The following is a 27,425-nucleotide window of genomic DNA, read 5'->3' as shown; positions in this document are numbered from 1 at the left end:
AGACAACCATATTTTTTTCTAGGTACCAAAAAAATATCGTAATGATTTTAACAGGTGTAGTAACTATACTCTATGTTACTGTACAAACGTCTACTTGTGCGAGAATATAGAAAACTATTGATTACAATCTAATAAAATTTAAAATAAGCGTTGGCTTCGTGTTTTGTCCATTTTAAATCTGTGTTATTTTGTTTTATTCTATGAACACATATTTTTCTAGCTTTATTTCTCTAACAACCAAATGTAAAATTGCGATATTTGTTCGGGCATAACTTGCATATGCTGCCCACGGGCAGTCCGCTCGCTGTACGCTCCGCTATGCTACCGTAACCTTAGCTTTAACATGGGAATAGTTAAGCCGAGAGAAGTAGTTAAAATTATTTGCATGTAGAAATAGGAAAAGGCGAGGCGTCGCTCTACCACAGAGTTAATTGCAGTTATGCTGTTCGCAAATAAGTTTTGACATTACATCCGGTAATATGTTCATCATTTTCCTCGCCTTGTCCCGGCATTTTGTCACGGCTCAAGGGAGCCTGGGGCCCGCTTGGCAACTGATCCCAAGAATTGCAACTACAAGAATACATTGCAATAATTACATCCGGTAATATGTTATGTCACTAAATAAGACAATATTTTTTTGAACTATGAAGTACATGCTCATAGAAATAGTATGGAACGCGCATTTGTGTCCCGCTTAGAAAATTTATAGCGTTGTATTGCATACTTTATATTTAAAAAACAGACAGAAGTAGAAAAATAAGAGGGGGGCCTTTACCTAGCAGTGGGAGCTATTTACAGTATCAGCAAAAATGTACGTACGTTTGCGCGAATTTTAGCATTTTAATTCTGCCTACTTAGAAACAAATTCTTTCATGATTTTCATTGTTTTATTCTTCAGCCTTTGAATAATAAGTCAATATATTTAGCGGCCATTTTGAAGTCACCCTTAACTAGGCACCGACTCCTAAAGAAGCGAGCGAAATTCGTTTAAAAACTTTAAAAACTGTTTAAACCCTTTCTGCTAAAGGTCGTCTCATACTGACGCAAAAATTAGGAGGTTCTCAATTCGTCGGAATATTTTTTGAGGACTACGAGTTGCAGCCGCCGCGAGCACTCGAGCCTGAGGAAGGACCCCCGACGGGCCCGAAACATGTCGCCAATAGCGACTAAAAATTCGAGTGAAACCGTTGTCGTATAAACAATTTAAGTGAAAACTTCTTTAGCGGCGCTGTGCACTTTTTGTGATGGGGAAAAAATGTTAAACTCGTAACAGGTGTCACAAAACCGTAAGACGGACACGTGACCTGATCGAAAAACTTACAATGTCATTGAGTTTTTCTTTATTGATTTGAATGCCATCTAGTGAGTTTCCCTCTAACTGGTACTAATATGACTCGAGTACTAACAGTGATGTGCTTAGGGGTTTCAAGACTTTCAAGTAATGCGACGAAATAACGCTAGATGGCGTTAACCTCAATTATACATAGTGCTGCAGACATTTTGCACTAGATGGCGCTGTTATTAATATTTTGACGTAAGACTTAAGACGCTTCGTAAGACGGACACGTGACCTGATCGAAAAACTGTTACAATGTCATTGAGTTTTCACTTCTGCCGGCACTCCCGGAGTGCAACCCGTTGTTTTTTTGTTATACGAGTACAATATTACCGATTACTCGGACACTATCGGACTGAATTCGATGTTTTTGTTTGAAAGGGGTTGATTTTTAGTTTTTCTTCCTATACCCACTAGGTTGGCGCCACATGCACTGAGCGAATAGGGGAGTATTCACGCAAGTGTACCAGGACCTTTATGTTACGCGATATAAAGATTTAAAGTGTCTTTAGTCTAAATTGTCTAAAACAAAGTTTCGGCTTCAATTTTGTGCCCAAGTTTTAGTTATAAGCCCTCAGAAATTGAATATTCAGGAGGAATTTCTAAAAATGGGTTTACTTGAACGAAGATATTTTGACTGCATGGATGTACGAAAGTTTACGGTCATTTCTACGAAGTGAAATTAGTACTCACATAGGTACCCATTTCTTTTTATGTAGTTGTGAAATGTGAAATTAGACTTTAAGGTTATAAAAACGATTACGATCACTCTATGAACCGACTATAAAATTATTAGGTAGGTAAGTACCAACCTTTTGGATATGTTATGTTATTGGTGGTGCCGAAATACAAGCGACGCCAACGCACGATGTGGTTAAAATATGACTAAAATAGGTCCTTGTGGCATTGTAAGATTGCAAGGATGCTGGCGGCATTTCCTCATTTCATTGTAATGCAATGCTGATACGTTGTGCGAGGACTACGAGGTAGCCGCCAGCTCTTCGGTCACCAGTTACGTGAACCAGCCGCTTCGCGATTTCTGCGAAAAACTTGTGCGCGCTGGGACTCTATGGACCTAGAGTTTCAACGCCAAAAGTTATTAGTTATGTCCATTTTTAGAAATGTAACATTTAAGTAATAATAATACGGTGAAAAACGGTCTTAAATTAAACCCAACCAATATTACAATATGCTGGATGCGGGTGGCACCAGACCGGTCATTGTGGCATTCTTTGGGGGAGGCCTATGTCCAGCAGTGGACGTCCTCTGGCTGATATGATGATGATGATGATGATGATGATGAATATTACAATTGCTTTTGGAACTCAAGAGCATACTGCGGTAGGTACACTATTGTGCCACCTGTCTGTAAAATAATACCTACTCATAATTCGCCATTGCCGTAGGTACAATCCCACAATTTCCGACACCTACTCTACTCGTGTGAGGTCCATTTAGCTTCAATATCATAACAACTAAGTACATAATTACATCCTCATTATTGAATAAACTCTGTAGCGTAGCAGCAATTTCTGAAGCAAGACTAGTAGTATCATAGCTGTAATACAGTTAAGATATATTTTTTTTACCCTAGTGCTTCAAAAGTAGGTAGTTTATATATTAAATAGTGATCATTTAGGAGTATTTGTGAAACAACAGTCGAAGCTGTAAGTCAATACTGCAATTAATCTTCTGATCCACCATTTCACCTTCAAACATTTTATGTAAATATTCAAAAATACTACGCAGAGCCCAAAATATAAGATATTAAGCTGCTTGAAAGAAAAAAATATTACTTTGACTGCGAACGCCATAATAAATGCGTTTTGGTCACTACGGGCACAAAAACTCATAATGATTGTAACAGTTCTTGGCGTCATAGGGGATAAAACACCTGTAATTTTTTTGGAAAATGTTAAGCAAATTATTATGGTAGGTATTAATTGTATGTGTTTTGTTGCAGGCGTGCCCGCACACGGCCGGCGCTCTGGTCGGGGCGCAGCGCGGCCCCCGGGCGCGTTGAGTTGACAGCATGCTAATCGACAACACCACTGCCAACCTCACCGACCTGGCCAACGTCCCCGCCAGCCCGTACTCTCTTGTCCAGAAGATCATCATCGCCATCATCGCCAGCATCCTCTCTGTCCTGACCGTCGCCGGCAACTCCATGGTTATGATCAGCTTCAAAATCGACAAGCAATTACAAACGATTAGCAACTATTTCTTGTTCTCGCTTGCCGTTGCCGACTTCGCTGTCGGTCTGATCTCCATGCCTTTGTTCGCGATGTTCACTATCTACGGATACTGGCCGCTCGGGCCGCATATATGCGACACGTGGCTGGCTTTAGATTATCTAGCATCGAACGCGTCAGTGTTAAACTTGCTCATCATAAGCTTCGACAGATATTTTAGTGTGACGCGACCGCTAACTTATAGAGCTAAGAGGACTACACGGAGAGCTACGGTCATGATAGGCAGTGCGTGGGGTTTTAGTTTAGTGTTGTGGCCTCCCTGGATTTACGCGTGGCCGTATATAGACGGTGAACGCAAGGTGCCCCCAAACGAGTGTTACATTCAGTTTATAGAGACGAACCAGTTTATCACGTTCGGGACGGCTATAGCCGCCTTCTACGTGCCAGTGACTGTGATGTGCATATTGTACTATCGGATATGGCGCGAGACGAAGAAACGGCAAAAGGATCTGCCGAATCTACAGGGTGGGAAGAAACACGACTCGTCTAAGAGGTCTAACTCTAGGTAAGTTATAAATTATAATTTCTAGTCAGCATTTTTTATTGTCGTAGCGCTTAGTTAATTCCGCTATTTGACCCGGCAAAAAGCAAACCTTGTGTTATAGTTTTCAGGGTATTATTACGGTTTTCAAGAATCGAGCAGATGTCGTAATGACGTTATGCAAAAACCGAAGCACAAAAGATAATTAAGTCAACTCCACTACCATTACGGTACGCAATCGTTTGTACGGTTCGCATATGATTTTGCATCTTTTTTGGATCATACAATAACGATTTTATCATCCTATACATCCCCCACTAAGGCGGCAAGCAAATGACACACATAATGAGAATACGTGACCACATTACGCCAAATAAAACGCATAAGTACAATCATTAAGGAGCCGGATCAACTCGTTTAGATTAAACGAAGCTCGCAAACACAAGTACCTAAACGAAGAAGCTTTTCTTTAAGTGCTATTCAGTAACACGTGCTATATATACTACTTATATCACTCCAAAGTCAATAATGGGTAAAATAAAGATACCTATTTGCTCGAGTAAATAATAAAAGACAGTATAAGAATAATACATATATCGGGTGGAACAGAACGAAGGACTTTTACGCAAACTGGGAATTGTTCAGGCTACCTACTTTATTAATCACGTTAATATTTCTAACCGTTTTTGAGATACAGTTCGTTAAACATTAGTGCGAAAATCTGTATGTTTCAACCCTAGCAAGTAGATCGTATTGAATGACATGACATTTGTCAATAACTTTGTTGCAATAACAAAATGTAAATAGCTTTGCAGGGTTGTCAGTGATATAAAAATATTTAATTTTAATGATTTTGTTTTACATTTAAATCCAGCTTTACGATTATAATAACTCGATTGTAGATCACTCAGCTAACCCTATCCTTTCAGCTCAGTCTCTAAAAATGTTCCACCCTGTAGGTATGTAATATTACTCACTCCGTCATAGAAAACAAACTTCAGAAGCTACTTTATTTATAGTGAAAATAGAAAACGAATCAACTTTTCCATTTACATTACTCAGGATAAAGGAGATCCCATAAAAGACAACGGTAGTTTCCAAGTTTTCGAATTTATTTAAGTAACTGATCAAGGGTTCTCGCTACTCGATACAACAAAAGGCTTTCAAGGGTCTATTCGGGATCGAAATTTATTTTGCTGTCTCTCTCATTCATTGAAGTAATAGGTTATAGTGAAAAAGACGGCACGACCACACGACGGGATTGAAGGTTTCCGAGGCAGTTTGTCTTGAAGACAGGTTGGTCCATGTAGATTTATCTCTGCGATAGATTAAACATCCATCGTCCAGATGGATGGAGATTGATAGTGGATCTGTAGGAACTTGGACGTAAATAAAAGCTTTAGAGGCAAGCCTCGATGCTTCAATGCCTTGAACGTTGAGAGACGCGTAGCTACATTTAAAATACATACCTCTATCCTCCTGAGTCCCCCTTGTCATTATTGCAGTTTTGAAATTGGAACCTTCTTGTATCCCATTTTAATTCAAAATACGATTTGGATTAAATCCTTTATAAAGGCCTCAGGGACTCAGGAGGCTATACTTAATCAGGTAAGTAGGTATAGTGGGAATCTAGTCACTAGAAGAACGAAAATAAAAGCTAGCTGTTATACCAGCCAGATTTTTCACGTAAAACTATAGAATATTTTACTGGCGAAGGACAACAAAAAAGACGCAAATTAATTTATAACAATTATAACGGTTATACCTAATTATCTATGTAAGTATATAAGTAGTAGGTATTTGACAACTTTTGTTACCTATTTAAAACGATTTGTCTCAAAACTTTAGTTTGTCTAAAATGTCTTAAAACACCCCACAAAATGTATCAATCAACCTATTTTTTTAAAGCATATTAGTTCTATAGAAAACTGTCTCCTGTCAGCTGATTTAATTGATGTTTTAATTCACAATTTTAACTTTTTAAATGCAATTATATATGGCACAAGCAGTTTCCTCTACAGACCAAATCTTCACTTCCCTGAGACCGGTAAAAGGAATGGCTCGTACTTTCTCCTGCTCAGACGTGCACAAGACAAATGTGTTGACATTATGCACTTTTTCAAGCGGTGCAGACAGGGGCACTGAAGCTCGGAGAGTGCTCCGACGCGCCGCCATTTTGAAATTATGCCGACGTAAATATTTTACAGAACTGGGTCTTCAAAATAGCTTTGTTTCTGTATTCTGACATAATAGCAAAAGTTTTATTTTTATAACTTGACTAATACATTTTCGCTACGTCTAATATTGCATAGAATGTAAGAAAACTAAAATGATTTTACCGTCAAAAGAAAATTCTCGGCGCCGAGATTAAAACTCAGTTCAAAGTCGGATAAGCCCTTTTGTAGGTCTTATAAAGCTGAGAAAGGGATGTGGAACAAACGTTTTCTTTAAAGTTACATTATGTAGTAGGTACATCGTAGAATAGTACCAAGGCATTTTTTTTCTCACTAAGTAGGTACCAATACTAAAAGGTAGACGTCCAAGTGCTCCTCACCGTCCCAGTTAGTACAGTAAGCTGCATAGTTAAGTGACCCCCCTGCAAACAAATTTCTATACAGAGGGGGGTCACATAACTCTGCAGATTACTGTACATGTCATCTTCAAACTTAGCGATGCTGCAAATAGGTGACAACAGCAATGGACTTAAAAAAATCACGCCCTCTCCTCTATTATTATTCCACCACTACAGTATATCTTTACCTATGTCAAGTACACTTCGCTGCAAAAGTGCATGGCCACATTATGAATGAATTCCATTCTATTCATAATGTGCTCCTTAGCTCTGTCATCAATCAATCAATCAATTCTGCCCTCCTAAGCTAAAAAGCGGTATTTGCATTAAATTTTCATTGAAAATACGTGCTTTTAGCGTAGGAGGGCAGAATTAGTATTTCTCGGTGTTTGTAAGGTACATTTAAAAGGAATACCCTAATGTACTCTACGTGACTATTGCATATAGATTGCGCCTAATGTAATGATATACAATATAAACAACCGCGGAACATATTGCTTCGCAAATAGCAAATTATCCGAAATTGAATACATTTATCCTTAACTTGAGGAAAAGGTAACCGCAGGGCGTACCCCGTATTTGCTGACTCGACAGCCAGAAAACTCATCCCGACATTAAATATTATCCTTCGGGAATTTTATGAAAATAATACAAGAACTTCACCTCTCGGGTCTCGCCGTTTACGGGAGGCGTTCGTTTTTTTTCGCTTGGGTTCTGTTAATAAATGTTGGGATTCTTTTAGATAATGTGGCGTTGTGGGAAGTAATTTTTAATCGCAATATTCAGGTCAATTCGCACGTGCACCTGAGATCAAACCGATATTAGAATGATATTGGAATCATATCAGTTAAAGACAGCAAGGCTAACAGACAAGAGATGGACTTTGAAAGTCACAAAATGGAGAGGCCCACTTGGCAAACGAGGCCAGGGCAGACCACAAATGCGTTGGGAGGAAGACATAAAAAGAACAGCCGGCACAGACTGGATGTCAATAGCACAGGACAGGGACAAATGGGCAGCACTGGAGGAGGCCTATACCCACTAGGGATTCATTATTAAAACACAAATTGTAAGTTTAAGTTTTATTTCCAAATTTTTATGTAAACGTTTTACAGTGAATTAAGGGCTTTTTTATTTTTTGTTATTTTATTTTTATCAGTTAAGTAGCCGTGTTTTGAAATGTCCGTGCAAGAATTAGTGCGAGCGCCCGCGCGAAAGACAGCTAACTGATATGATTCCAATATCACTCTATAAAGGTGCACTTTCGAATTGGCCTGTCTGTTATCCCATAACAGGAACAACGATATGTGGTGCTTCGATAATTAAGACGAACCACAAAAGATTAATCATTTTATCTTTAAAGTTGTTATTTTCATCATTTTATATTTAAAGTTGCTATTTTCAGTTAAGAGTTAAAAATATGGGTGCACTCATCATACTCAAAAATATGTCCCATACCTAGCTCTTATATCAGCGAATTAAAAACTATGGGACATATTTTTGAATTAGTTGTATGCACCCATAGTTTTACACTTGACTGGCTATTTCAAAACTGATTTCATGGAGTAGAAATAGGTAAGTAACTTTCTTTTTGTATCCATGAGGCCATTCTTCGACGGTTGTAATGGAAAGAGATTTCTGCTTATAATGCAAGTTAAAAGCTATTGCTAAACAGACAAGCCCAGACCATTTTCTAAATGCGCCTGATAAAAGAATTACGGACCAAAACGATGGTGTTATCTACTAAATAAGACAGACAACGCACCCTAATAAAGATGAACGCAACTGAAACCCAAATTATCTTGCTTCACCCTTTACAACGAACCAATAAAAACAGCTACAGTCAGGCTTTTAAAATTTTCATTCCGGCCCCTCCTAAAAGGGGTGATAGGGGGAAATGCCCTCACAGTAAGACATTACTCCCCCTCAGATTTACGGGCGACGTGATACACACATTTATTATGCATGGAGGTGACAAATTGAGATCAGGCTATCTTTAGTGCTCGTGATAGCAGCGATGATGAAGGTTGGATGTGTTTTATCTTGGAGGATGTGCGCTTAATTAGGTTTAAGAGCGTTGTTAGCTTAGTTCATTTAGGTAGACTCCGAATACGCTAAGGCAGGCTCTCTACTGAGGCGGAGACGAGTGGAGATGAGAGGAGACATGCAGGACCAGATTTCCCCCTAGCTAGGCCCATAAGGCACGGGCCTATTAGGGGCCCAGGCAACCTAGCAATGGTTTTGAGATGGGAAGGGGGCCCTCCTAAATTCTCAGTGCCATACCAAGTGCCTAGGGGCCTTAGGTCTCTCAATCCGGGCCTGGAGACGTGCGGAATCAGCCAATAGCATTGGTTGTGTTCTAATCCACATCTCTTCTCCGCTCCGCTGGACAACTAAAGCTAACCGCTAACACGTCGCCTTTCACTCCGCCTCAGTATATAGAAAGGTAGCCTAAGCTGGTGGTCCCTTCTTGGTTCAAATGTACGTAGGGGCTATTCATAAATTACGTCATTTCAAATTAGGGGGGGGGGGGGGGTCTTGACATCGGATGATGGTACCATGACGTAGGAGGAAACGAGGTCATTCGAATCATGATTTTTGGATGATTTTAGGGGGTCATAAATCGTCAAAAATCGATGACGTAATTTATGGACAGCCCCCTAAGGGCATTTATTTGTGTGATGTATGATTGATAACTCTGTAGAGTGTATTATAATAGCAGCAAGCCACAAGACAAAGTTTACTGTAGGACTATGTTGATTTGTGTGAAATTGTCTCTTAATGTATATTAACTTACCTGCGACTTACATTAAAATGTATTTAACTCAAATCATTATATTCTTTTCCCTATAGTACGCAAAAGTGCCCTTTATAAGAAGTGAGGCTTAAATCGTTCTATTTTTATCCCTATAGTACGCATCTAATCTGCCCTCTTGTAAGGAGTAGGTACATCTCAACAATTGCTTACCATTCTCCCGATCAAAGTATACTACTCCAAATGTCTCCTGTAAAACCCAGTATAAGACTGACCTTTGACTTTGCATAGTTGCTACCAACCTTAGGTTCAAGTAAAAGGGAATAGATCAGAATCGTAATTTTTGCAAAAGGTTTTTGATGAATGAATTTCTGTACGCCTACGTAACGGTCTTATAACAGGTTATAACCGATTAAAAATATATTTTTGAACGTTATGGAATTTCAAACATTTTCATTAAATCTGGGTCTGTATCGAAATTATGTACACTCAGCATCACAATATAGTGACTACCAAAGTGGCCAAACACAGCTTTGTTACCAAACTTTGTTGTTGTGTGTTTGTTGTTGTGTTTGTTTGTTTGTTTGTTTGTTGTTGTTGTGTGTTCCGATATATTTGGCCACTTTGGCTGTTACTGTTATGTTACAACCTATTTGATGTTGACTGTACGTACTTATAATATGTTCGAGTACCTACTCTATCGGATCTAATATCATTTATCGGTTCGGAAAAGGTGCTTTCATAGTAAATATGTATTGTACTACTGTAAGTTTGTACTCATATTTGCAACGCATTATTCAATTTATGTAAGTACTTTTGGATTACAGCAAATTACCACAGGCCAGGTAACTTTTTCAAAAAAAGTAAAATTGCATATATCGTACCTGATAATTATATATTAAATATGTAATCTTTAACCATTCGATACGTGAGGTGGTCAAAAGTCGTGGGTTCAAAACTCGGTTGCGCAGCAAAGAGCGGAAAAAAAAAACATTCTTGAACAATATGCAACTCGGGCACTCGGGGCACGAATACTAATTGATGTTTATTATTAATGTTTATTGACGTAACGTATAATGCATTTGCTTATTGGAAATCCTGTATTACTGTAAACAGGTTCAATATCATATCTAATACCGAGCCTCTTAAGGTAAAAAACTCTAATACTTACCATCACTTTAGAGTTCGTGCCCCGAGCTAGCACAGGTATGCTTATAATTACAGTACTTAGGTACATACCACAACTAACACTTAAGCCTAAGTGGGAAAGATAAATAACATAGACAGCGAACCCGTCCCATTAAATATCCAGAGGTCATTATTTACGGCGTACAGGTCAAAGCATTACTCTTGTGCGTCGTTGGAAATGCATAGGCAGTGTTCACAAAGAGCTTCCCCTGCCTCTGGAGCATACTGGATAAATATACAGACAAGCATTCTTTCAAAGTCTGCGAGTGCGTGCATCGTGACAAAAGGCTGCAAAATATTAATTCATGTTTTCAAATAAGAAAGGTGGTGTTTTTTTTAGGGTTCCGTACCCAAAGGGTAAAACGGGACCCTATTACTAAGACTCCGCTGTCCGTCCGTCCGTCTGTCACCAGGCTGTATCTCACGAACCGTGATAGCTAGACGTTGAAATTTTCACAGATGATGTATTTCTGTTGCCGCTATAACAACAAATACTAAAAACAGAATAAAATAAAGATTTAAGTGGGGCTCCCATACAACAAACGTGATTTTTGACCGAAGTTAAGCAACGTCGGGCGGAGTCAGTACTTGGATGGGTGACCGTTTCTTTTTTGCCGTTTTTTGCATTATGGTACGGAACCCTTCGTGTGCGAGTCTGACTCGCACTTGCCCGGTTTTTTTTATATTAGTAAAGGTACTGTTCGGATTCAGAGTATACGAGCATTACTGCTGCAGTACTGCAGTGTGACATTTCTGCCGACTGTATTGCTGCCAAAAATGCTGCCGATTGCATTACTGCCGCAAATGTTAAATTTGATATAGGTACTTTCTCGATAAACTGGCAATTTTCGACGTTTCCTGCAGCAATGCTAGAGAATTTATAGAGCGTTCGGGTATTTTCGGCTCCGTTCGGCTCAGCATTGCTTCGAGCAATTTTTAGGGTTGGCACAACTTGACTTCCCTTTGCGTGTACGACCACAGATAAGATAATACCCTAAATTTTGACAACCGTAAATAGCCGAAAGGGATAGCGCCATACATAAGAAAGGGGCAGCATGATTTTTCCCTGAATCGCTGTCAAATTTCGGTTTTGTAGGAACTTTCCTTTCTGTACGGTAGTACTATTACTTATTCTGTGGCAATGCAGTCGGCTGCATTACTGCAGCAGTAATGCAGCTCTGAATCCGACCGGCATGGTACCTAAACTATACATAAGGTACATAAGTAAACATCCAGTAAAACCTTCCTTGACTCTCCTCGATAATAGATTCTGATTGAGATTGATGGGAAGGGTTAACTTAACCCCATGATTCCTATACCTACAGTACCCCTTTGTGGTACAGTAGTACCGTCAGCAGTAAAAGTAGCGGATCAGACTACGCGTCAAAAATATCTACCATTCTCTAATACCTAACTTTACAAAAAAATATAAAGTGTGGCTAAAAAATAACTACGTTCCCGTTGCCAGGGAGATTTTGGGGTTGTACTGAGCAACTTTTACTATGATACCAACCCCTAAATCGCGAAAAAAAATGTTACCCTCCCATAGAAAATGGACTAGCCAAAATGTATGAAACAGATAAATTTTTTTTTCGCGATTTCGGGTTTGGTTTTCCATAGTAAAAGTTGCTCAGTATAATCCCAAAACCTCCCTGGCAACGGGAATGTAGTTTTTTTTAGCCACCGTGTATAACTGTACCTATATGTAAAACAATAATTGTTCTAATTATTCTACGATTAGTATAATTATTAGACTATGGCTGATCATTTGGAGCGTTGGTTTATCCTCTACTGGGGATGCTGACGGTACACAGTACACAGCGGTTTTATCATAACCACAGCAAGATAGAAACGAGCGAAGCGAGCAATTTAAAAAGTGAAATCCTTAGCGTTGGAAGGCACGAGATGCTGAACAATTTATACCCCCTTCCCCTTATTCATAAACGCGCTACAGACCTCAATTAGCTAATAATCGTTTGTCCTTATCTGTCATTTTGACTTATATATTTGTAAGAGAGGGATAAAACATAATGTAACTAAATCAGGGCCGTAAAGTTTAATGAATAAGGGGGATAGAATATTAAGGCAATATAAATTACCCTTTTGTCAGTTATTAACAGTTATACGAGTAGACCACGTACAACAATGATGATGCAAGCGAATTTGTATGGGAGTGTCAATCTTCTAAATTTACTAGTCTCTGATACAAACCCATATCTGCCAGTAAATAAAATAAAATTCTGTCTCTTGAATTCTACGTAAAGTCTGCATCTTTTGAATCGGTTTATTTGGAAAGCGTCGCAGACACGAGAGCTTTATCTCTCGAAGATCTACATATTCAAGTGGCTGAATCGCTGGAAACCGAGCGAGAGTTATCGACCAAACCGACTCAAACGTTATCTGTAGAATTTTCGTATGCATTGTGTCATAGGACAATAAAATGACAAATAAATAACTTAAGAACTAAATACATCTATGAATAAAACTAAGAACCCTAAATATATCTAAAATTAAACAAGGAATATAAAAACTACTGGAAGAGGCTTATACTATTTGTAGAATTCTGTTGAACAAGGAACCCTCACTGGATGACTCACGCTATACCGGGCCGGGGCCGGGTCGGAGCTTCCGGCGCTTCGTTTTGTATGGAAAGCACCACGTGATCACTGATCAGGCGTCATAGAAAATGACATGTCGGACGCCGCGGTCTAGTTTCACCACGTCCATTTCTTCCTACGGAGGTTTGTCTGCGCTTAGCTTTCGGGATACAAGCAAATCTTCAAATTTAACATAAATGTGTTAAATAAAATACACATGTGTTAAATAACATAAATGTGTGTGTGTTAAATAAATTTGTTTGACGTTTTCTGAAGCAATTTAGGCTGCTCGGTTTTTTGACATTTGAAATGAAATGAAAATATTTATTTTCAGGCAACTATTGGCCCATAGATACCTTAAAACTATTAGCATACATATTATTATAAAATATATCTTAAAACTAAAAACACACAATTATGGCTGCGATGCATTTCGCAACCCCGCAGTGTCAGGGAGCCGGCCGCGGAACCGCCGGAACTTGACACTCTTCGGCCAAAACTCTTCCTTGGTGAAGGTGGACATTTGCGGCAGCAATGCAGTTGGGAACAATGCTGCACCGCATTACTGCAGCAGTAATACTGATGTAGTTTGGATCCGATCGGTACCCTAATAAATCTATGCAGCCAGCTGTGCACCTAATGCAGTCTATTATACGAGTATATAACGCTCTGTGTATACTGTATGGTAACTGATCTGCATTACCTACTCGTGTAACAGCAATACTCTTAACTGACCATTGGTGAACCTTATATCTTGGCAATAAGGTGTATAAATTGTCAGTAAGGCCGCGGACTGGCTGCAAGCGGCGAGCGGCAAATCAAGACCATTCCTACATCTGAGAGCCTACCGCGAACCACGTTCTACGTGTTGCCTCTCGTCACACTTGTGAATTAGTACGTAAGTGTGACAGGAAGGCAACACGTAATAGAACATGGTTCGCGGTAGACCCTACTCGAGACACGCGGACAATGTATGAAAAGCCTTGATCTGTCGCTCGCCGCGCCGCGCGCCGCTTGCGTCCAGTCCGCTTCCTTACAGAGTGGATGTACACTATACGGTACCTAAAGTGCATTACCGTGATTGATGCGAGCCCCAGTGGCTCGTAATCGAGTCAGAGGAGTTAGGGTTGACCCTGTCTACGACTTTGGGCTAGATGTATGTATGTTGTCAACATTAGGAGCATGGAATAATTGTATTAGGGCCATAATAAATGTATTAATAATTGTAAGTAGCTTGCCGCAAACGTCGCACGGCCCTTTCCCATACTCACAATGAGTTATTATCTACCTATACGGCCGCGTCCGGCGCGATATGCATCCTACATTCTAGTTTCTATTTCCTTGATACTTTTGTTCTCTGTTACATAAAGCAAGTACTTAGATAAAAATGATGTTTAATGTCACGTGAAGCAGTGAATTCTGCTAAGCACCGGTAGCCGCTTGGTAAGGCTCTCAAATCGGCTGGTGGTTTGAAGCCCGGCTCGTGATGAATTTATGCCGACCTATCCCTTAATTACCTAAGTACAAAACATAATTTCATCGGTAACAGCCCTCGGCGAAGGAAAACATCATACAAATATATTAAAAAGTGTGTGTGAAGGTTCAAATCCGTATTAAGCTAGTTTTTCCACACTAGCTCTACTTGACTGTAGCCTAAAACCTCTCTTGAAAGGGTTTAAGTATTTATGGCCAGCAGTGGGATTTATAATTGTATACCCCGGATAGGCTGGTGACTATCTTAGTTACTTACATATTTTATTTAGTAATCAGTTAATAATAAGAATTGTTTATTGCTACATATTCAATACAAGTACATAAGAAAATAAAACAAAATTACATAATAGAAAAAATAAAAATAATTATTAATTTATAAACTAAGTACAGATCTAACAACTTAGAATATTTTGGGCACAAGGTTTCCATTCCAGTCTCAGCGTGTGCCGGGCCGAGATGCCCGACGCTGGTTTTCAGACCGGTCCCAGACTAGGAGCAGCTTGTGGCCGTTTTTCTCGCACTTTGAGCACTTTGAGTAGAACAACAGATTGCTAGTGACACAGTTTGACAGTGTTTAGGTATACGAATGACTGTAAATAGTTTAATATACTGTTCTGAACATTATTTTAGGAGCGCAAATTCGTATCACATTAGTTGTAAAGTGGCCTACTTTCTACGGCCGCTCAAATATAGACTTTATAGTGCATGCATAAAGTATAAATTCCCTGAAACGGCTATTCCAGTAACGGCATTTTAATTTCGCAAGCCACCAGACATTGATTGATAGAATCCGCTGCAGGCTCCAAAGTATGTTTTCAGCAAAGTTTTTTGGTATAGAATATTGTTTTTCCTTATAAATATTCCCAATTAATGATTTCCTTAAGTTTTTCTGGTTTACGTTAAGTTGTTTCAATTATTACCAAAATTAAAATATAAAAATAAACACTCCAGAGTAGTGGGTCAAAGTGGTCAAACAAAACACATTACGGGAAAAGACTATTTGGGTTCGTATATATATTATTACGTTTTTCTTATTTGAGTCTCAAATACTGAAAATATTCGGCGTAAAGAATAGGTAGCGTTTGATTCTCTTTACCTTGTGATGTCTCTAGGTACATTAAGGAAAGACGCAATATAATTATAATGTGCACCTATGATTCAAGTGACTAATTTTCATTTATGCGTATTTAGTAGATAATAATACTTTTCAACTAGATATAAAAATCTAATAAAAATAATATCACTATGGTTAGAAGACTTTCAAAAATTTCTCTCAAAGCTATTTGTTTTAAAGATAATAGCTACCTACGAACCTACTTACAAAACCATTAGCTAATTACTTGGCTTTTCGAAATGACAAAAAACGTTATCACCTCTGCCCAGGGTACCGGAGCGAAAGTGCACTAATGAAAGTGTCGGAAATGAAAATTGCATTTTGCAAGTCTCCTAATAAATTAGCAGTATTAATATTACCTAAAAAATCTTCCTCTCAGTTAAGAAAATTTATGGTTTTTTCGTAACTCGACGGAAAAATTACAAAGAGTTTTTCGCGAAAAGTTTTATTTCGTATTTATTCCGCCCGGAATGAAGATCTCTTTAAACCGACCTAGTTTTATCGAAATTGAATGAAAAACGGGAATCAAAAATAAAATAAATAAAAATCGGCCCATATGACAAAATATATAACCAGCTATAAATATTTTATATGTTTCATTAAAATATTAATTTGTATACTATGTTACTTTATTGTTCTAATAAATACGAGTATATCTTATCTTATCTTAACAAATCGCCAAGTTAGCTCTTTTCCAGATTGAATTCAAAGTAAATCGCGAAAACTTTGAACTGGACCCGTCAAACTCTTGGATTAACTTTAATCGTGGCATTAATTTAATATTAGGGTAACATTCCATTTATGACCGCAGCTGCACTACTAGTACGAACGCGTCGGTGTTATTGTCAATTTCCATAGTAAAATGAATGGTAGTGCTGCCTGTCGTTGGAAAAGGACTGTCACCTTTATACCCTCGTTTGAAAACATAAAAGTCAAACATAAAGGTCAAACATAAAACTAACTTGCCACGGCTTGAATTTTTAAGTAGATTTATGACAAAAACAATAACATGAGCCGTAAAAGGAACATTGGGAAGGTACTAAAACAACAGCGATTTTAAAGTTAAGTTGTATGCATGAGTATTTTCCCCAGACCCAGTTCCTACTTCTACTTTCTACTACTACGACTTTCTACTTAGAAAAAATGTATTTTTAACCATACACATCTATTTAGGAACTAACTTCTAGAACTTTAGATTACAGTTCTTATTTGCAATTCTAGTTATCACAAAAGTCATGCCGGGTCAGTCAATAACAGGGTCTATTATTACCTTACAAGCAGTCAATGTCATGCTAGAATCTGGAAGTTATGTGCGGAACTCACGGGCGGAACTGAATTTGATATTCACCAATAACTTGTCGGAATTTCGTGATAGTCTGACAGTTGGCTGAAATGTACTCGTCAGCGCAAGCTAGCCACAAATTACGCTAGTTCGTAAAGCATTATCAACCGATGTACGATAACGATAAAGTTCAATTTCATTTATTTGAGCCTATAGCCTCAAGAATCTCAAGATATCGTATTATGATCTAAAAAAGGGCTACGATTTTAAAAACTTTGCACCGTATCGTGAACTGTGTGTATGTGTGTGTGTGTGTATATTTAATGGGGTAATTTCAGAGAATCGGAAAATTGTCCCTCCTCTACCCTCTCTTAAGGTAAAAATAGTGGGGATCCGTTTAAGGGCATATTAGGTATCGTGTTCTGATTAGGAAAAAGTAGAAGAAATTCTTTTTTGACATTAAACTAGGGTTGTCAGTGTCACGATATTATAAGCGCGATATTTCCCGCCATAAACCCGGTTACAGTCGCCGTCATGCAGACGTTGCCTCTTATTAGGTTTGCATATTCGAACGATATCGACCCCGTGCATTCTCACCTCGTGGCAATATTTACGGTCTCTACTGATTTCAAAGTGGTTACTAGTTTACTTATCATGGTTTAAAAGTTATTTTCTTAATTTTTTTTAGGTAGAGCTGGACCACGCTACGTTTCCATCAAAGAGAATAGATAGTATAGAGGGGTCCTGTCATAGTAAATTTAGTAGTCACAGTAAATTTACTGCCATATATCGACACACGATGAAAACTCAAAATGAAAACGTATAAAATTATCAAAAAAATGTATATATATGGATAAATGATTTTATTATTTTTATATCATTTAGACCCATGTTCATTCACTGATATCTATGTGTTAAAATTGTTAAATATGAAACGGTGTCGTCACGCCATCTAGCCGAGCATAGGCCAAAGGTGTGTGCGCCATCTATCCGAGAATTACTTTTTCTTGATTTCCGAGGCACGTTTTTTCCTTAGACTTTATTCATCTTATACGAAGTTACATATGTCTTTGGTTTCCATCAACTTAGTTATGACCGCGCCATACTTCACGTGTAACTTACCGGATGACTTATTCGTAAACGCCTGCTAAGTCTAACAAGTTCTTGATTCTCGGAATCGTTTGTTATTTTTTTATCCGTCATTTTGACATTTGTGTTTGTGAGAAAGGGACAAAATTTAACAAAGGTTTGTTAAGTTTTATGATTACAAGGGTTAATGTGTTCTCTACGAATATAAATGATACAATTACCTAAAAACATTTTCTACAAAATGTTGTAGTTTTTTGAAGTGAAAACTTCTTTAGCGGCGCTGAGCACTTTTTGCGGTGGGCAAAAAATGATAAACTCGGTTTAGCGTAACGCGTAACGTAACGCTGACGTCATGTGTCACGGACAATGTTATTCACCAAAGAACTTTAGTCATAACGTATCATAATCAGGTCAATTATTTAAAACTGGACTTTTATATTCAGCAATAAAGCTCAATGTTCTAATCTTGTACGGGCTGAAATACGAGGATCTCACAGTTACATTCTAACTTTATATCACTCAAATATAATTCAATAAAGCTACATCTTGATGAAATCGCTAATAAAAGTGAACTCTAGTACTGGTGAATAAAACTCAAAATATCATGACCAAATATTTAGATGCGAGGTCTGCAAGGTAACTTTACAATTTCTATTCGAATTTTAAACAATTAACGCTACAAATTTAAGCTCACTGACCAGCAATTTCGGAACTAAAGTTTTTCAATAGAAAGGAGGATGGGTAGTGGTATCAGTTATGAATCGCTGCCATTTAAGACCCAAATTTTTTTATTAAGCTATGAGCTTCATCACATATGATCTTTGAGTAATTCTAAGCATTTCTAGCCTGGGAGGCAATAAGAAGCGTGCGTCTAGTCGGGGAGGGCGGGGTACAAAGATGGCCGCCACCCGTCATCATTCAAAAAAATCTGTTCTGGTCCTGGTGGCTACTAGGGCAAGTTTGGTATCATTTTCGTATAAACTGAAGACGTAGAATTCATTGCTGATATTTGTTTTTTTCAGTTTCATAGTAATTTTGCAAGAAAAACGTAAAAAGATGAAAATTTAGGATGGAGATTTTTGCTTTGAGTACTAATAATTTTTGTATAGTGGCCAAAACTATCATACAAAAAATACTATAATAAAGCGCAATTTATGCAGATTCTAAACATATACACGTTTAGTAATATCCTGCTGCAAAAAGATGCTGGAAAATTATTAAATGACCGCAGCGCGGGTAGTTGGACTCTCGCTAGGCGGCGTTTATCTTACAAAATGGTCGAGTACGAGTATCTACGTAGGTATGCTTACTTTGCTAGATTTTATGATGACGAATAAAATGCTTTCTGTATATTTAATGTCCGCAGTTTCCAGTACACAGACATAATTCTGTGCACTTTAATTTTCTTTTTATGCAGTTGCAACCTGCCTTGCACCGGCAACGAGTGAGTTCCAGGCACACACTTGCAACATCGGATAAATCTGACCAAACAGGAGTTCACTGTCTTCCATTCTCCAGCCCCAAGAAGAAGGACTCGGAAGCTTTTGGAGAGGCACTAAGGCCTGTCCCCAGACATGGACTCCTTGGTATATTGCCCGAAGTGTGTGCTGGCGAAGAGCGGCTTCCGTTGGAGGGATATTTTCTAGCTGTCTGTCCCTCTTCGTAAATAAATATTTTCTGCACTCGTTGACTATATTATAATATTTTACCTCTTCCTGAAGCCGACCACTGACTAACAGACCGCCGGACGATATCGGCCGGTCAGTTGTTCGGAACTGTCAAATTTTTGTTCTAACTGACAGGCCGATATCGTCCGGCGGCCTGTTAGTCAGTGGTCGGCTTTAGTAGTAAAATTTCTCTCAGAAATAGTGTTTTAATATTATCAGCAAAAAGAAGAGCGCTATTTTATTAGAATAATTTCAGTTATAATATGTATATAGTTATTTCTCGGACCCAATTTTGGACCCGGGTATATCCTTAAGCTACGTTCAGAAGAGAGGTATGGGCACTGTAAATGTCATCTCGCTTTGTGTGGTAGGGCACAGCACTGCTGATGTCATTCCAGATCTATCCGAGCAGAGCCCAACTGGGGAAGTACCTACGTACCTCCACCTTACAGAAAACCCCGGTCAAATAACACTAGGCCGTGGGGCCAAATCGTTGCAACTGCATTAAAATTAAAGTGCACAAAATTATGTCTGTATGATGAATTATGTCTGGATGAAAGTATTTTATTCGTAATCATAAAATCTAGCAAAGTAAGCATACCTACGTAGATACTCGTACTCGATCATTTTGTAAGATAAACGCCAGTCCGCAAGATAAACGAGAGTCCAACTACCCGCGCTGCGGTCATTTAATATTTTTTTCACCATATTTTTGCAATAGGATATTACTAAACGTATATATGTTTAGAATCTGCATAAATTGCGCTTTATTATAAGTATTTTTTGTATGATATTTTTGGCCATTATACAAAAGTTATTAGCTCTCAAAGTAAAAATCGCCATCCTAAATTTTCATCTTTTTACGTTTTTCTTGCAAAATTACTATGAAACTGAAAAAAACAAATATCAGCAATGAATTCTACGTCTTCGGTTTATACGAAAATAATACCAAACTTGCCCTAGTAGCCACCAGGAACAGAACAGATTTTTTTGAATGATGACGGCTGGCGGCCATCTTTGTACCCCCCCTCCCCTTATTGCCTCCCAGGCTTGAAATGCTTAGAATTACTCAAAGATCATAATGTGATGAAGCTCATAGCTTAATAAAATTTTTTTGGGTCAACTCCATAACTGATCCCACTAGGGTCAATTATACATAGATAGTGCTGCAGACATTTTGGACTAGTCATTGAGTTTTCACTTCTGTCGGCACTCCCGGAGTGCAACCCGTTTTTTTGGTGGCATAATATGATTCGGCACTTTAAAATAGGGTTGCCACAATAAACGCGGTGTATCCCGCCATAAACCCCGTTTCATTCGCCGGCTGACGCGACCTGTTATTAGATTTGCATATTGGAACGCCATCGACCCCGGATAAATATTTTCACCTCGTGCCACGTGTTTACCTTTTTAGGGTTTTTTAACTTCGTGGAGAAACATAGACAACCTTTTCTTGATAAGTTTTACCATGCCTACATTATTTCATCATAATCGTAGCATTGTGCCGGAATTTTACCGTGGCTCCTTTGGGGAGCCTGAGATCCACTCAGCGACCTAATCCCAAGAAAAAAATTCAGTATTAAACTTTTTTTACATTAAAACACAATAAAAATCTTTAAGCCTTTTGGCTTGATAACTAAATAAATATAACTTATTATATCTTTCACGATTTCTACACATTATTAAATTGTACAACGGGACCTAACTTAAATACGAGATTAAGTCCCGTTGTACAATTTAATAATGAATAAACAAGTACTTCGTCATACCAAAGAAGAAAGGTTAATTTCGAAAACAAATAGTGACATAGTGTCTGTCTAACACAAAACCGTTTTAATTTAGCGCAATGGTCGCTAAGGTCTAATTCTCTTTGTAGTGAATAACTACATCCTTCCAGTTGGCAGTGACAGTGACAAATGAATGTGGTGGACAATTAAAAAATGGTCCTTGCGAAACCAAAGGTTCGGTTTTGCCCTAGTTTCGGCCGAAACTGAACCTTAGGCCGAAACATGATTTTTATGCCAACCTACCGAATTCGAAACATCGGTCGTAAACTATTTAGGTATAAATTCTCATCTGTACGGCGACCACCAGTTTGACACTCCCATATTCGCTACTTTCTAATCTTTCCATGCATCTCGCTCGTACTGGCATATGCGACTAATATTAGTGCGAGCGAGATGTATAGAGAGTAATTACGCAGGCGTGAGCGAATAGGTGCATGTGTCAGTTTGACACTCGTGGCAATGCCGTGGTCGTAGACCGGGGGTGACTTTGGAAAATTTGGGGTTACTTTGATAGATTTAAAACGGCCATAGAATTACCATTATTCATTATTTACTGAAAATGTTTTTGTAACTAGTTAGATTACTATATATTCATATTCACCTACTGTAAAAAATCTCGCATAAATATATATTATGGCTTAAAAACTAGAATTTTAAAGTCGCCCCTGCATTTGAAAGTCACCCCGGTCAATGGTACCGATACTAACTGTACGTCTACCATCAGTTTTGACATTGACATATACGCTCACGTCTACGTAACTTACTTTCTATGCATCTCGCTCGTACTCGCATATTAGTGCAAGCGAGATGTACAGAAAGTAAATTACGTAGACGTGAGCGTTATGTCAATGTCAAAACTGGTGGTACACGTACTGAGCTGATCTTCGTAATGTCCAAAATCGGTTTTTGTGATTACTGATTATAATATTATTATTTTTTTATACCACACTGATGCGGTTCCGCAATCCACTCCGGTTTACGTAAAACATGTATAGAGTCGGACCAAGCAAAGTTTGCAGCAGATTTGATAGCCCACGCAGTGCAAGTGTTATTTATACGTCATAATTTCATAGAAGTTTGATCTTTAAAATAATAGTTGCACTGCGTGGGCTATCAAATCCGCTGCAGAGTTTTCTTGGCCTGACTCTAGCTCTGTTTCCATATGCGCAATGGAAGCAGAGCGTACAAAGTACAAACACAGATTTTGAAAGCGTTAGCGCTTTACTATGTACGTTAAATTGTGAATGTCGAATATCTTATACTTATTTGATTTATTTGAGTTATTTGATATTCTTATACCGTAAATGTATTGGAACAGTAGAGACTCTTATCTCTTATCGTCTTATCTCTTTCCCAATATCCGGCGGATTCGCGAAACGCTCAGGAGATTACTCTGATGTTACTAAAAATATAGCGTCATATTGTATTTTTTTCTAAGGTAAATGTGACAGATTTTAGCATAGGTATATAACGACAACAAAGATTCAGACCCAAAAAAATAATACCATTATCAAACCGTCTTACAAAAAAATTACAAGAAAATTGCTTGAGTTTGTCTTCGAAGGTTGACCAATTCAGACGAGAAAGACAGTCGATTGTAAAATGCTTAGAGCATTTAATAACTGGAGTCGCCTTTAAGAGCTTACCCCTCTGCCGAAAAACTTGCACAATTGTGCAAACTTTTGTGTGGACTGACATGGCTATTTGTACGTTACGTACAAATCATGTAGAAATAGCAATACATTTGACGTCCCCTCCCCCGCAAAAATCGGCAGACTGTTTCGTAAAGAAAATGACAGCGATGACATCTCCAGTTACTAAATGCTCTTACGTAAAATGTTATTTCATAAGTCATTATTAGCATTTTTACGACTCAAATACTAAATATTTCCTTATTTATTTTGTCTAGACGTTCCAAAACATAAGTATTTCTTTAATCTTTATAGTCGACACTATTTTTTTTTACTATAAATTCGACCTCAAGCAACCGATTGCACGTGTGACCGCTCACACATGCGTCCTCAATACCAATGCAAATTTCGCAAAATATGTTAGCAATTTTTCCACAGCCACACAATACCCGGCGATGCCTATTGATATTGGCGGCCCATTCAAAGCACGTAGGTACAAACTATGACAAGACTATCTGATCTGTCCTTCGTTACTCTATGTCCGTTGTACGGCAGGAAGGACGTGTCATTGAGCGAGACGCCACTATAATCGTGTCTACTGCGTGAAAAGGACGGACAGCCGTCATTGTGTTGCGCCTCGATTGTTACAACTTTGTATGCAAAGAGGAAACTCCTTTTATGTCAGACGGTACGTTGTTTTATGACTGGATTCTATTTCTTGCTCCCATTTAGATAGGGATTTGTTTCTGATATGAGTTTTTAACACACCTGGAGCTTGCTGTGTTGATCTCGTTAAAGTCACGTTTTATAGAAGTTTCGTTTTATTTTAGACACAAATAAAGTTTTAAATGCGAGTTGGTGAATAACCGATTTGCCGGACGCTAGTACGCCCTTACAAATCAATAGCTCTCCAATTGAATCCAACCTCGTTTTATCACTAACATATCAATTTTTTTACCATATTTGGTGCTCTTATTTAAATAAGATTATTCCAGAAATCCCCTTGCGTGCTGAAAACTATCTAAAAAGCTGAAAACCCACGTAACTTAATATAGAAAACATTTTCACTCAATTCCGTGTAGGGCTTACTCTACATTATCAAGGTTTGGGCCCACATGCTACCCTCCTAAAGGGAGAACCCCCACGTCCGGGAAATGTATACGTTTTTCCACCGTGCACTATTTATGACGTCGTCTTCCTCAATACTTTAACATTAACCACTCAAGCAATCCATTACCAAACCTATTCTACAAACAACAAAGTAAAAAATCTAAGAGCACGTGCGCACACTTATGTCATTTATAAATAAGCACGTTCTATCTCCAAGATTCACAACAACCAAAAGTCAACTCAAGACTGACGAGTGTAGATTCATAATAGCATGTCGTACGGCGCTCAGTTTTAGCGTTTCGCGTTCCTATGTTTTGGAATCTGCGAGGGTACTTATTACTGGTTCGTTTCTAAAGAGCATACGCAGATTGATGTGATAAGTAGTTTAAAGTCGTATGGTCATAGTTCTAGAGTTTGTTTTAGCATGTAGCGTTTATTTGGTGGTTACGATTAATAGATTCAAGGTAAGTCGGGGATGGATCGTTCAGCGATTCATCGGATTGGTATTTATGTTCTGCCTTTGTGACCTCCATCGCGTTTGAAGTCCCGAACTGGTGTTTTGTCTTAATATTCGCTTGAGTTACCGTGCATATTGGGAACGATGTGCTTGACTTTAGCTTTTGTGTTTATGTTTCGAAACTATCTATAAAAGGCAGAAACTTTCGCAGACTTTAGTCTTCAGACTCAACTAATCATATTTACAGAACTGTTTACATTTTATTTTAAGTCTAGTACCTATACCTACAGTCAGAATCAAAAGTAGCGTATCAGACTACACGTCATAAGTATCTACCAATCACTGATACTTAATTAAACAAAAATAAATATCTCTATACGAAGAAGAATCTCTATTTGAACGGGAACTGATATTTATATTAGGAGAAGTATTTCTGGGTGGTAGATACTTTTGGAGCATTGTTTCATCCACCACCATTGTTACCGACTGTACCTTACTTACTTTAAAATCCTTCTTAACTCCTTGTTGTATGAAGAAGTATAAATGGTACAAGAAAAACTGAACTATATAAAACGACGGTGAAATGAGCTTTCTTCTGAATGAAATTTAAAATCTGCAGTTAAACGGTGCGCAGTTAATGGGTTTATTCAGTATGAATATTGTATCGGTGTGAATGGCGAGAAAAGAGCGTTTTCTGGTGCATTAAGCAGCCTTTGTAATCGAACCGTTTTCAGCCCATGCTTGTACTTGGGCACAATGCAGCGCTTAATTCAGCATGGCGGCACTTTAAATTATATAGTATGTATGCTCTACTTTTACAAACATTAATAGGGATCAAAAGTTTGACGTGACATCCAAAGCACGGAAGCGCTCAGGTATATATATGTGACGTTCCACGAGAAAAGGTACCTTATGAGGGTTTCTAGTTTCGGAGATATGAAATGTTTTGTAAAGAGGTGAAAAAATGCTCAATTTTTTTTTATTGTGTGATCTGAAACCTTAATGCGTAACGTTTGTTTACCTGTTTTTATTTTTGTTATAAGTTAGTTATAAGCCTAGTAATGTCGTCTCAGAGTTTAGTAGAAAAGGTACCTTATGGAAAAAAGATTGAAAATTCCCAAAAAAACTAGTCAATACGGGAAAAGAAGTTTGGTAGAGAACTGTATCAGCATTCTGCAAAACTAATTTGATAATTTCAGTTCTGGTTGGGGCGCCTCGCAAATATTATAACCGTACATCGACCGACATTACAAATCCAAGTAGCCTGCTATTATACCAAAGTTACTCTCGTCAAGTCTTTCTTAACTAGAGTAATCTTCATTTGGTTTGGTCGCATGCAGTAAATCAGTCATTGGTTTGCTGAAAAATGCCAATACCCGACGCATTACCTTATGGAATATCTGAGGTCATTGAACCTCAATGCCGCTTATCTTCAATAGCAACCGAAATATATTATTGATAAGAAATAGACGATTTATACCGTTACCAAAATATTATTAGTTTATCCTAACTGTTCCATCATCATCATGCCTCATCATGTAACTTAATCACAAGGTACCTTTCATTACATACAAATTATTGGTCTTTTTTAAGATTATTATGACGAAGAACTAATTAAATTTGGGGCAGTTTAATGTAAATTAATATTTTCTATTCATAAAAGATAAACTGTAATATGATTGATATTTTGTAGTGATGTATTATTAGATTTATTTCCATAAGGTACCTTTTCGTAAATGTATGGAGCAAATACTGTTATTGTTATGTAAGTTTAAAGTGGCATAAGGGGTTAAATATAGTATTTAGTTGGGGTTTTAGGATTTATTTCATTTGAATGACAGAATTTCTTTCATATGTGCTCAGAAAAATTGATTGTGTGTCACATTAAAAGTAAAAATATTCAATTTTGTGATTTTATATGAAAAAGTCAGAAAATACATTTTCACCTCTAAATCGGTATTGTTTTTTGCTTAAACTGTCTGTCAGTGTCGTTTTCTAATTGATAAAATTTAAATCTTGAGAGCTCATTGCAATCAATCGTGAAAATGAAATAAAACTTTATTTTCAAGAGATTGGTTAGTATACACATAAATCAGTTGATATCAAAAGTTTCTATTTGCATTACAGAACAAGTCGCAATATTTTTTTAATCTCAGATATATAAGGTATTATTATTTGTAGTCAACTATGTAACTTACTTCAGGAACATAGTTTTTTAGGCGGCTAAACTTAAAACTTCTCTATCGTAAAGTTGCTCATTTCACAACATTATTTTCAAAAAATCATATCTCTGTAACTACGCAACCTAGAAGGTTGATCTTTTGTGTTATCGATAGCTTATTTATTGTAGATTACTGGGGTATGCATAACTCCATACCCGCCATAAGGTACCTTTGACCGTGGGACGTCACAATATAACCTTAACCACTCAAGGCGGCGGTCAGTGCCCTATGTGCTCCGAGCCCTATGAGTCAAATCCCATAAATAAATTCGGAAGTTTCTAATTCTTATAATCATTTAAAATCTTAAAAATCAAACGTTAAAATAGTACATCACATATTGTCAAAATATTTTCTAACATGTAATGTAAATATTTAGAGTGGAAAATGATTA

General features: G+C 37.8%; 1 protein-coding gene across 1 annotated transcript in view; it reads left to right on the top strand.

Moving 5' to 3' along the window:
- LOC134794205 (muscarinic acetylcholine receptor DM1) overlaps positions 1-27,425 on the top strand; it is a 103,699-nt gene that overhangs the window by 60,557 nt on the left and 15,717 nt on the right. The window contains exon 2 of the mRNA XM_063765951.1: positions 3,300-4,093. Within this exon, the coding sequence (XP_063622021.1) occupies positions 3,369-4,093 (725 nt within the window). The 5' untranslated portion in view covers positions 3,300-3,368. The remainder of the gene's footprint in view (positions 1-3,299; positions 4,094-27,425) is intronic.

This window comes from Cydia splendana, chromosome 10 (genome assembly GCF_910591565.1).
Source record: "Cydia splendana chromosome 10, ilCydSple1.2, whole genome shotgun sequence".
NCBI classification, from domain to species: domain Eukaryota; kingdom Metazoa; phylum Arthropoda; class Insecta; order Lepidoptera; family Tortricidae; genus Cydia; species Cydia splendana.
Note: the sequence above shows the minus strand (reverse complement) of the source record. Positions and strands in the feature narration are given on the sequence as shown.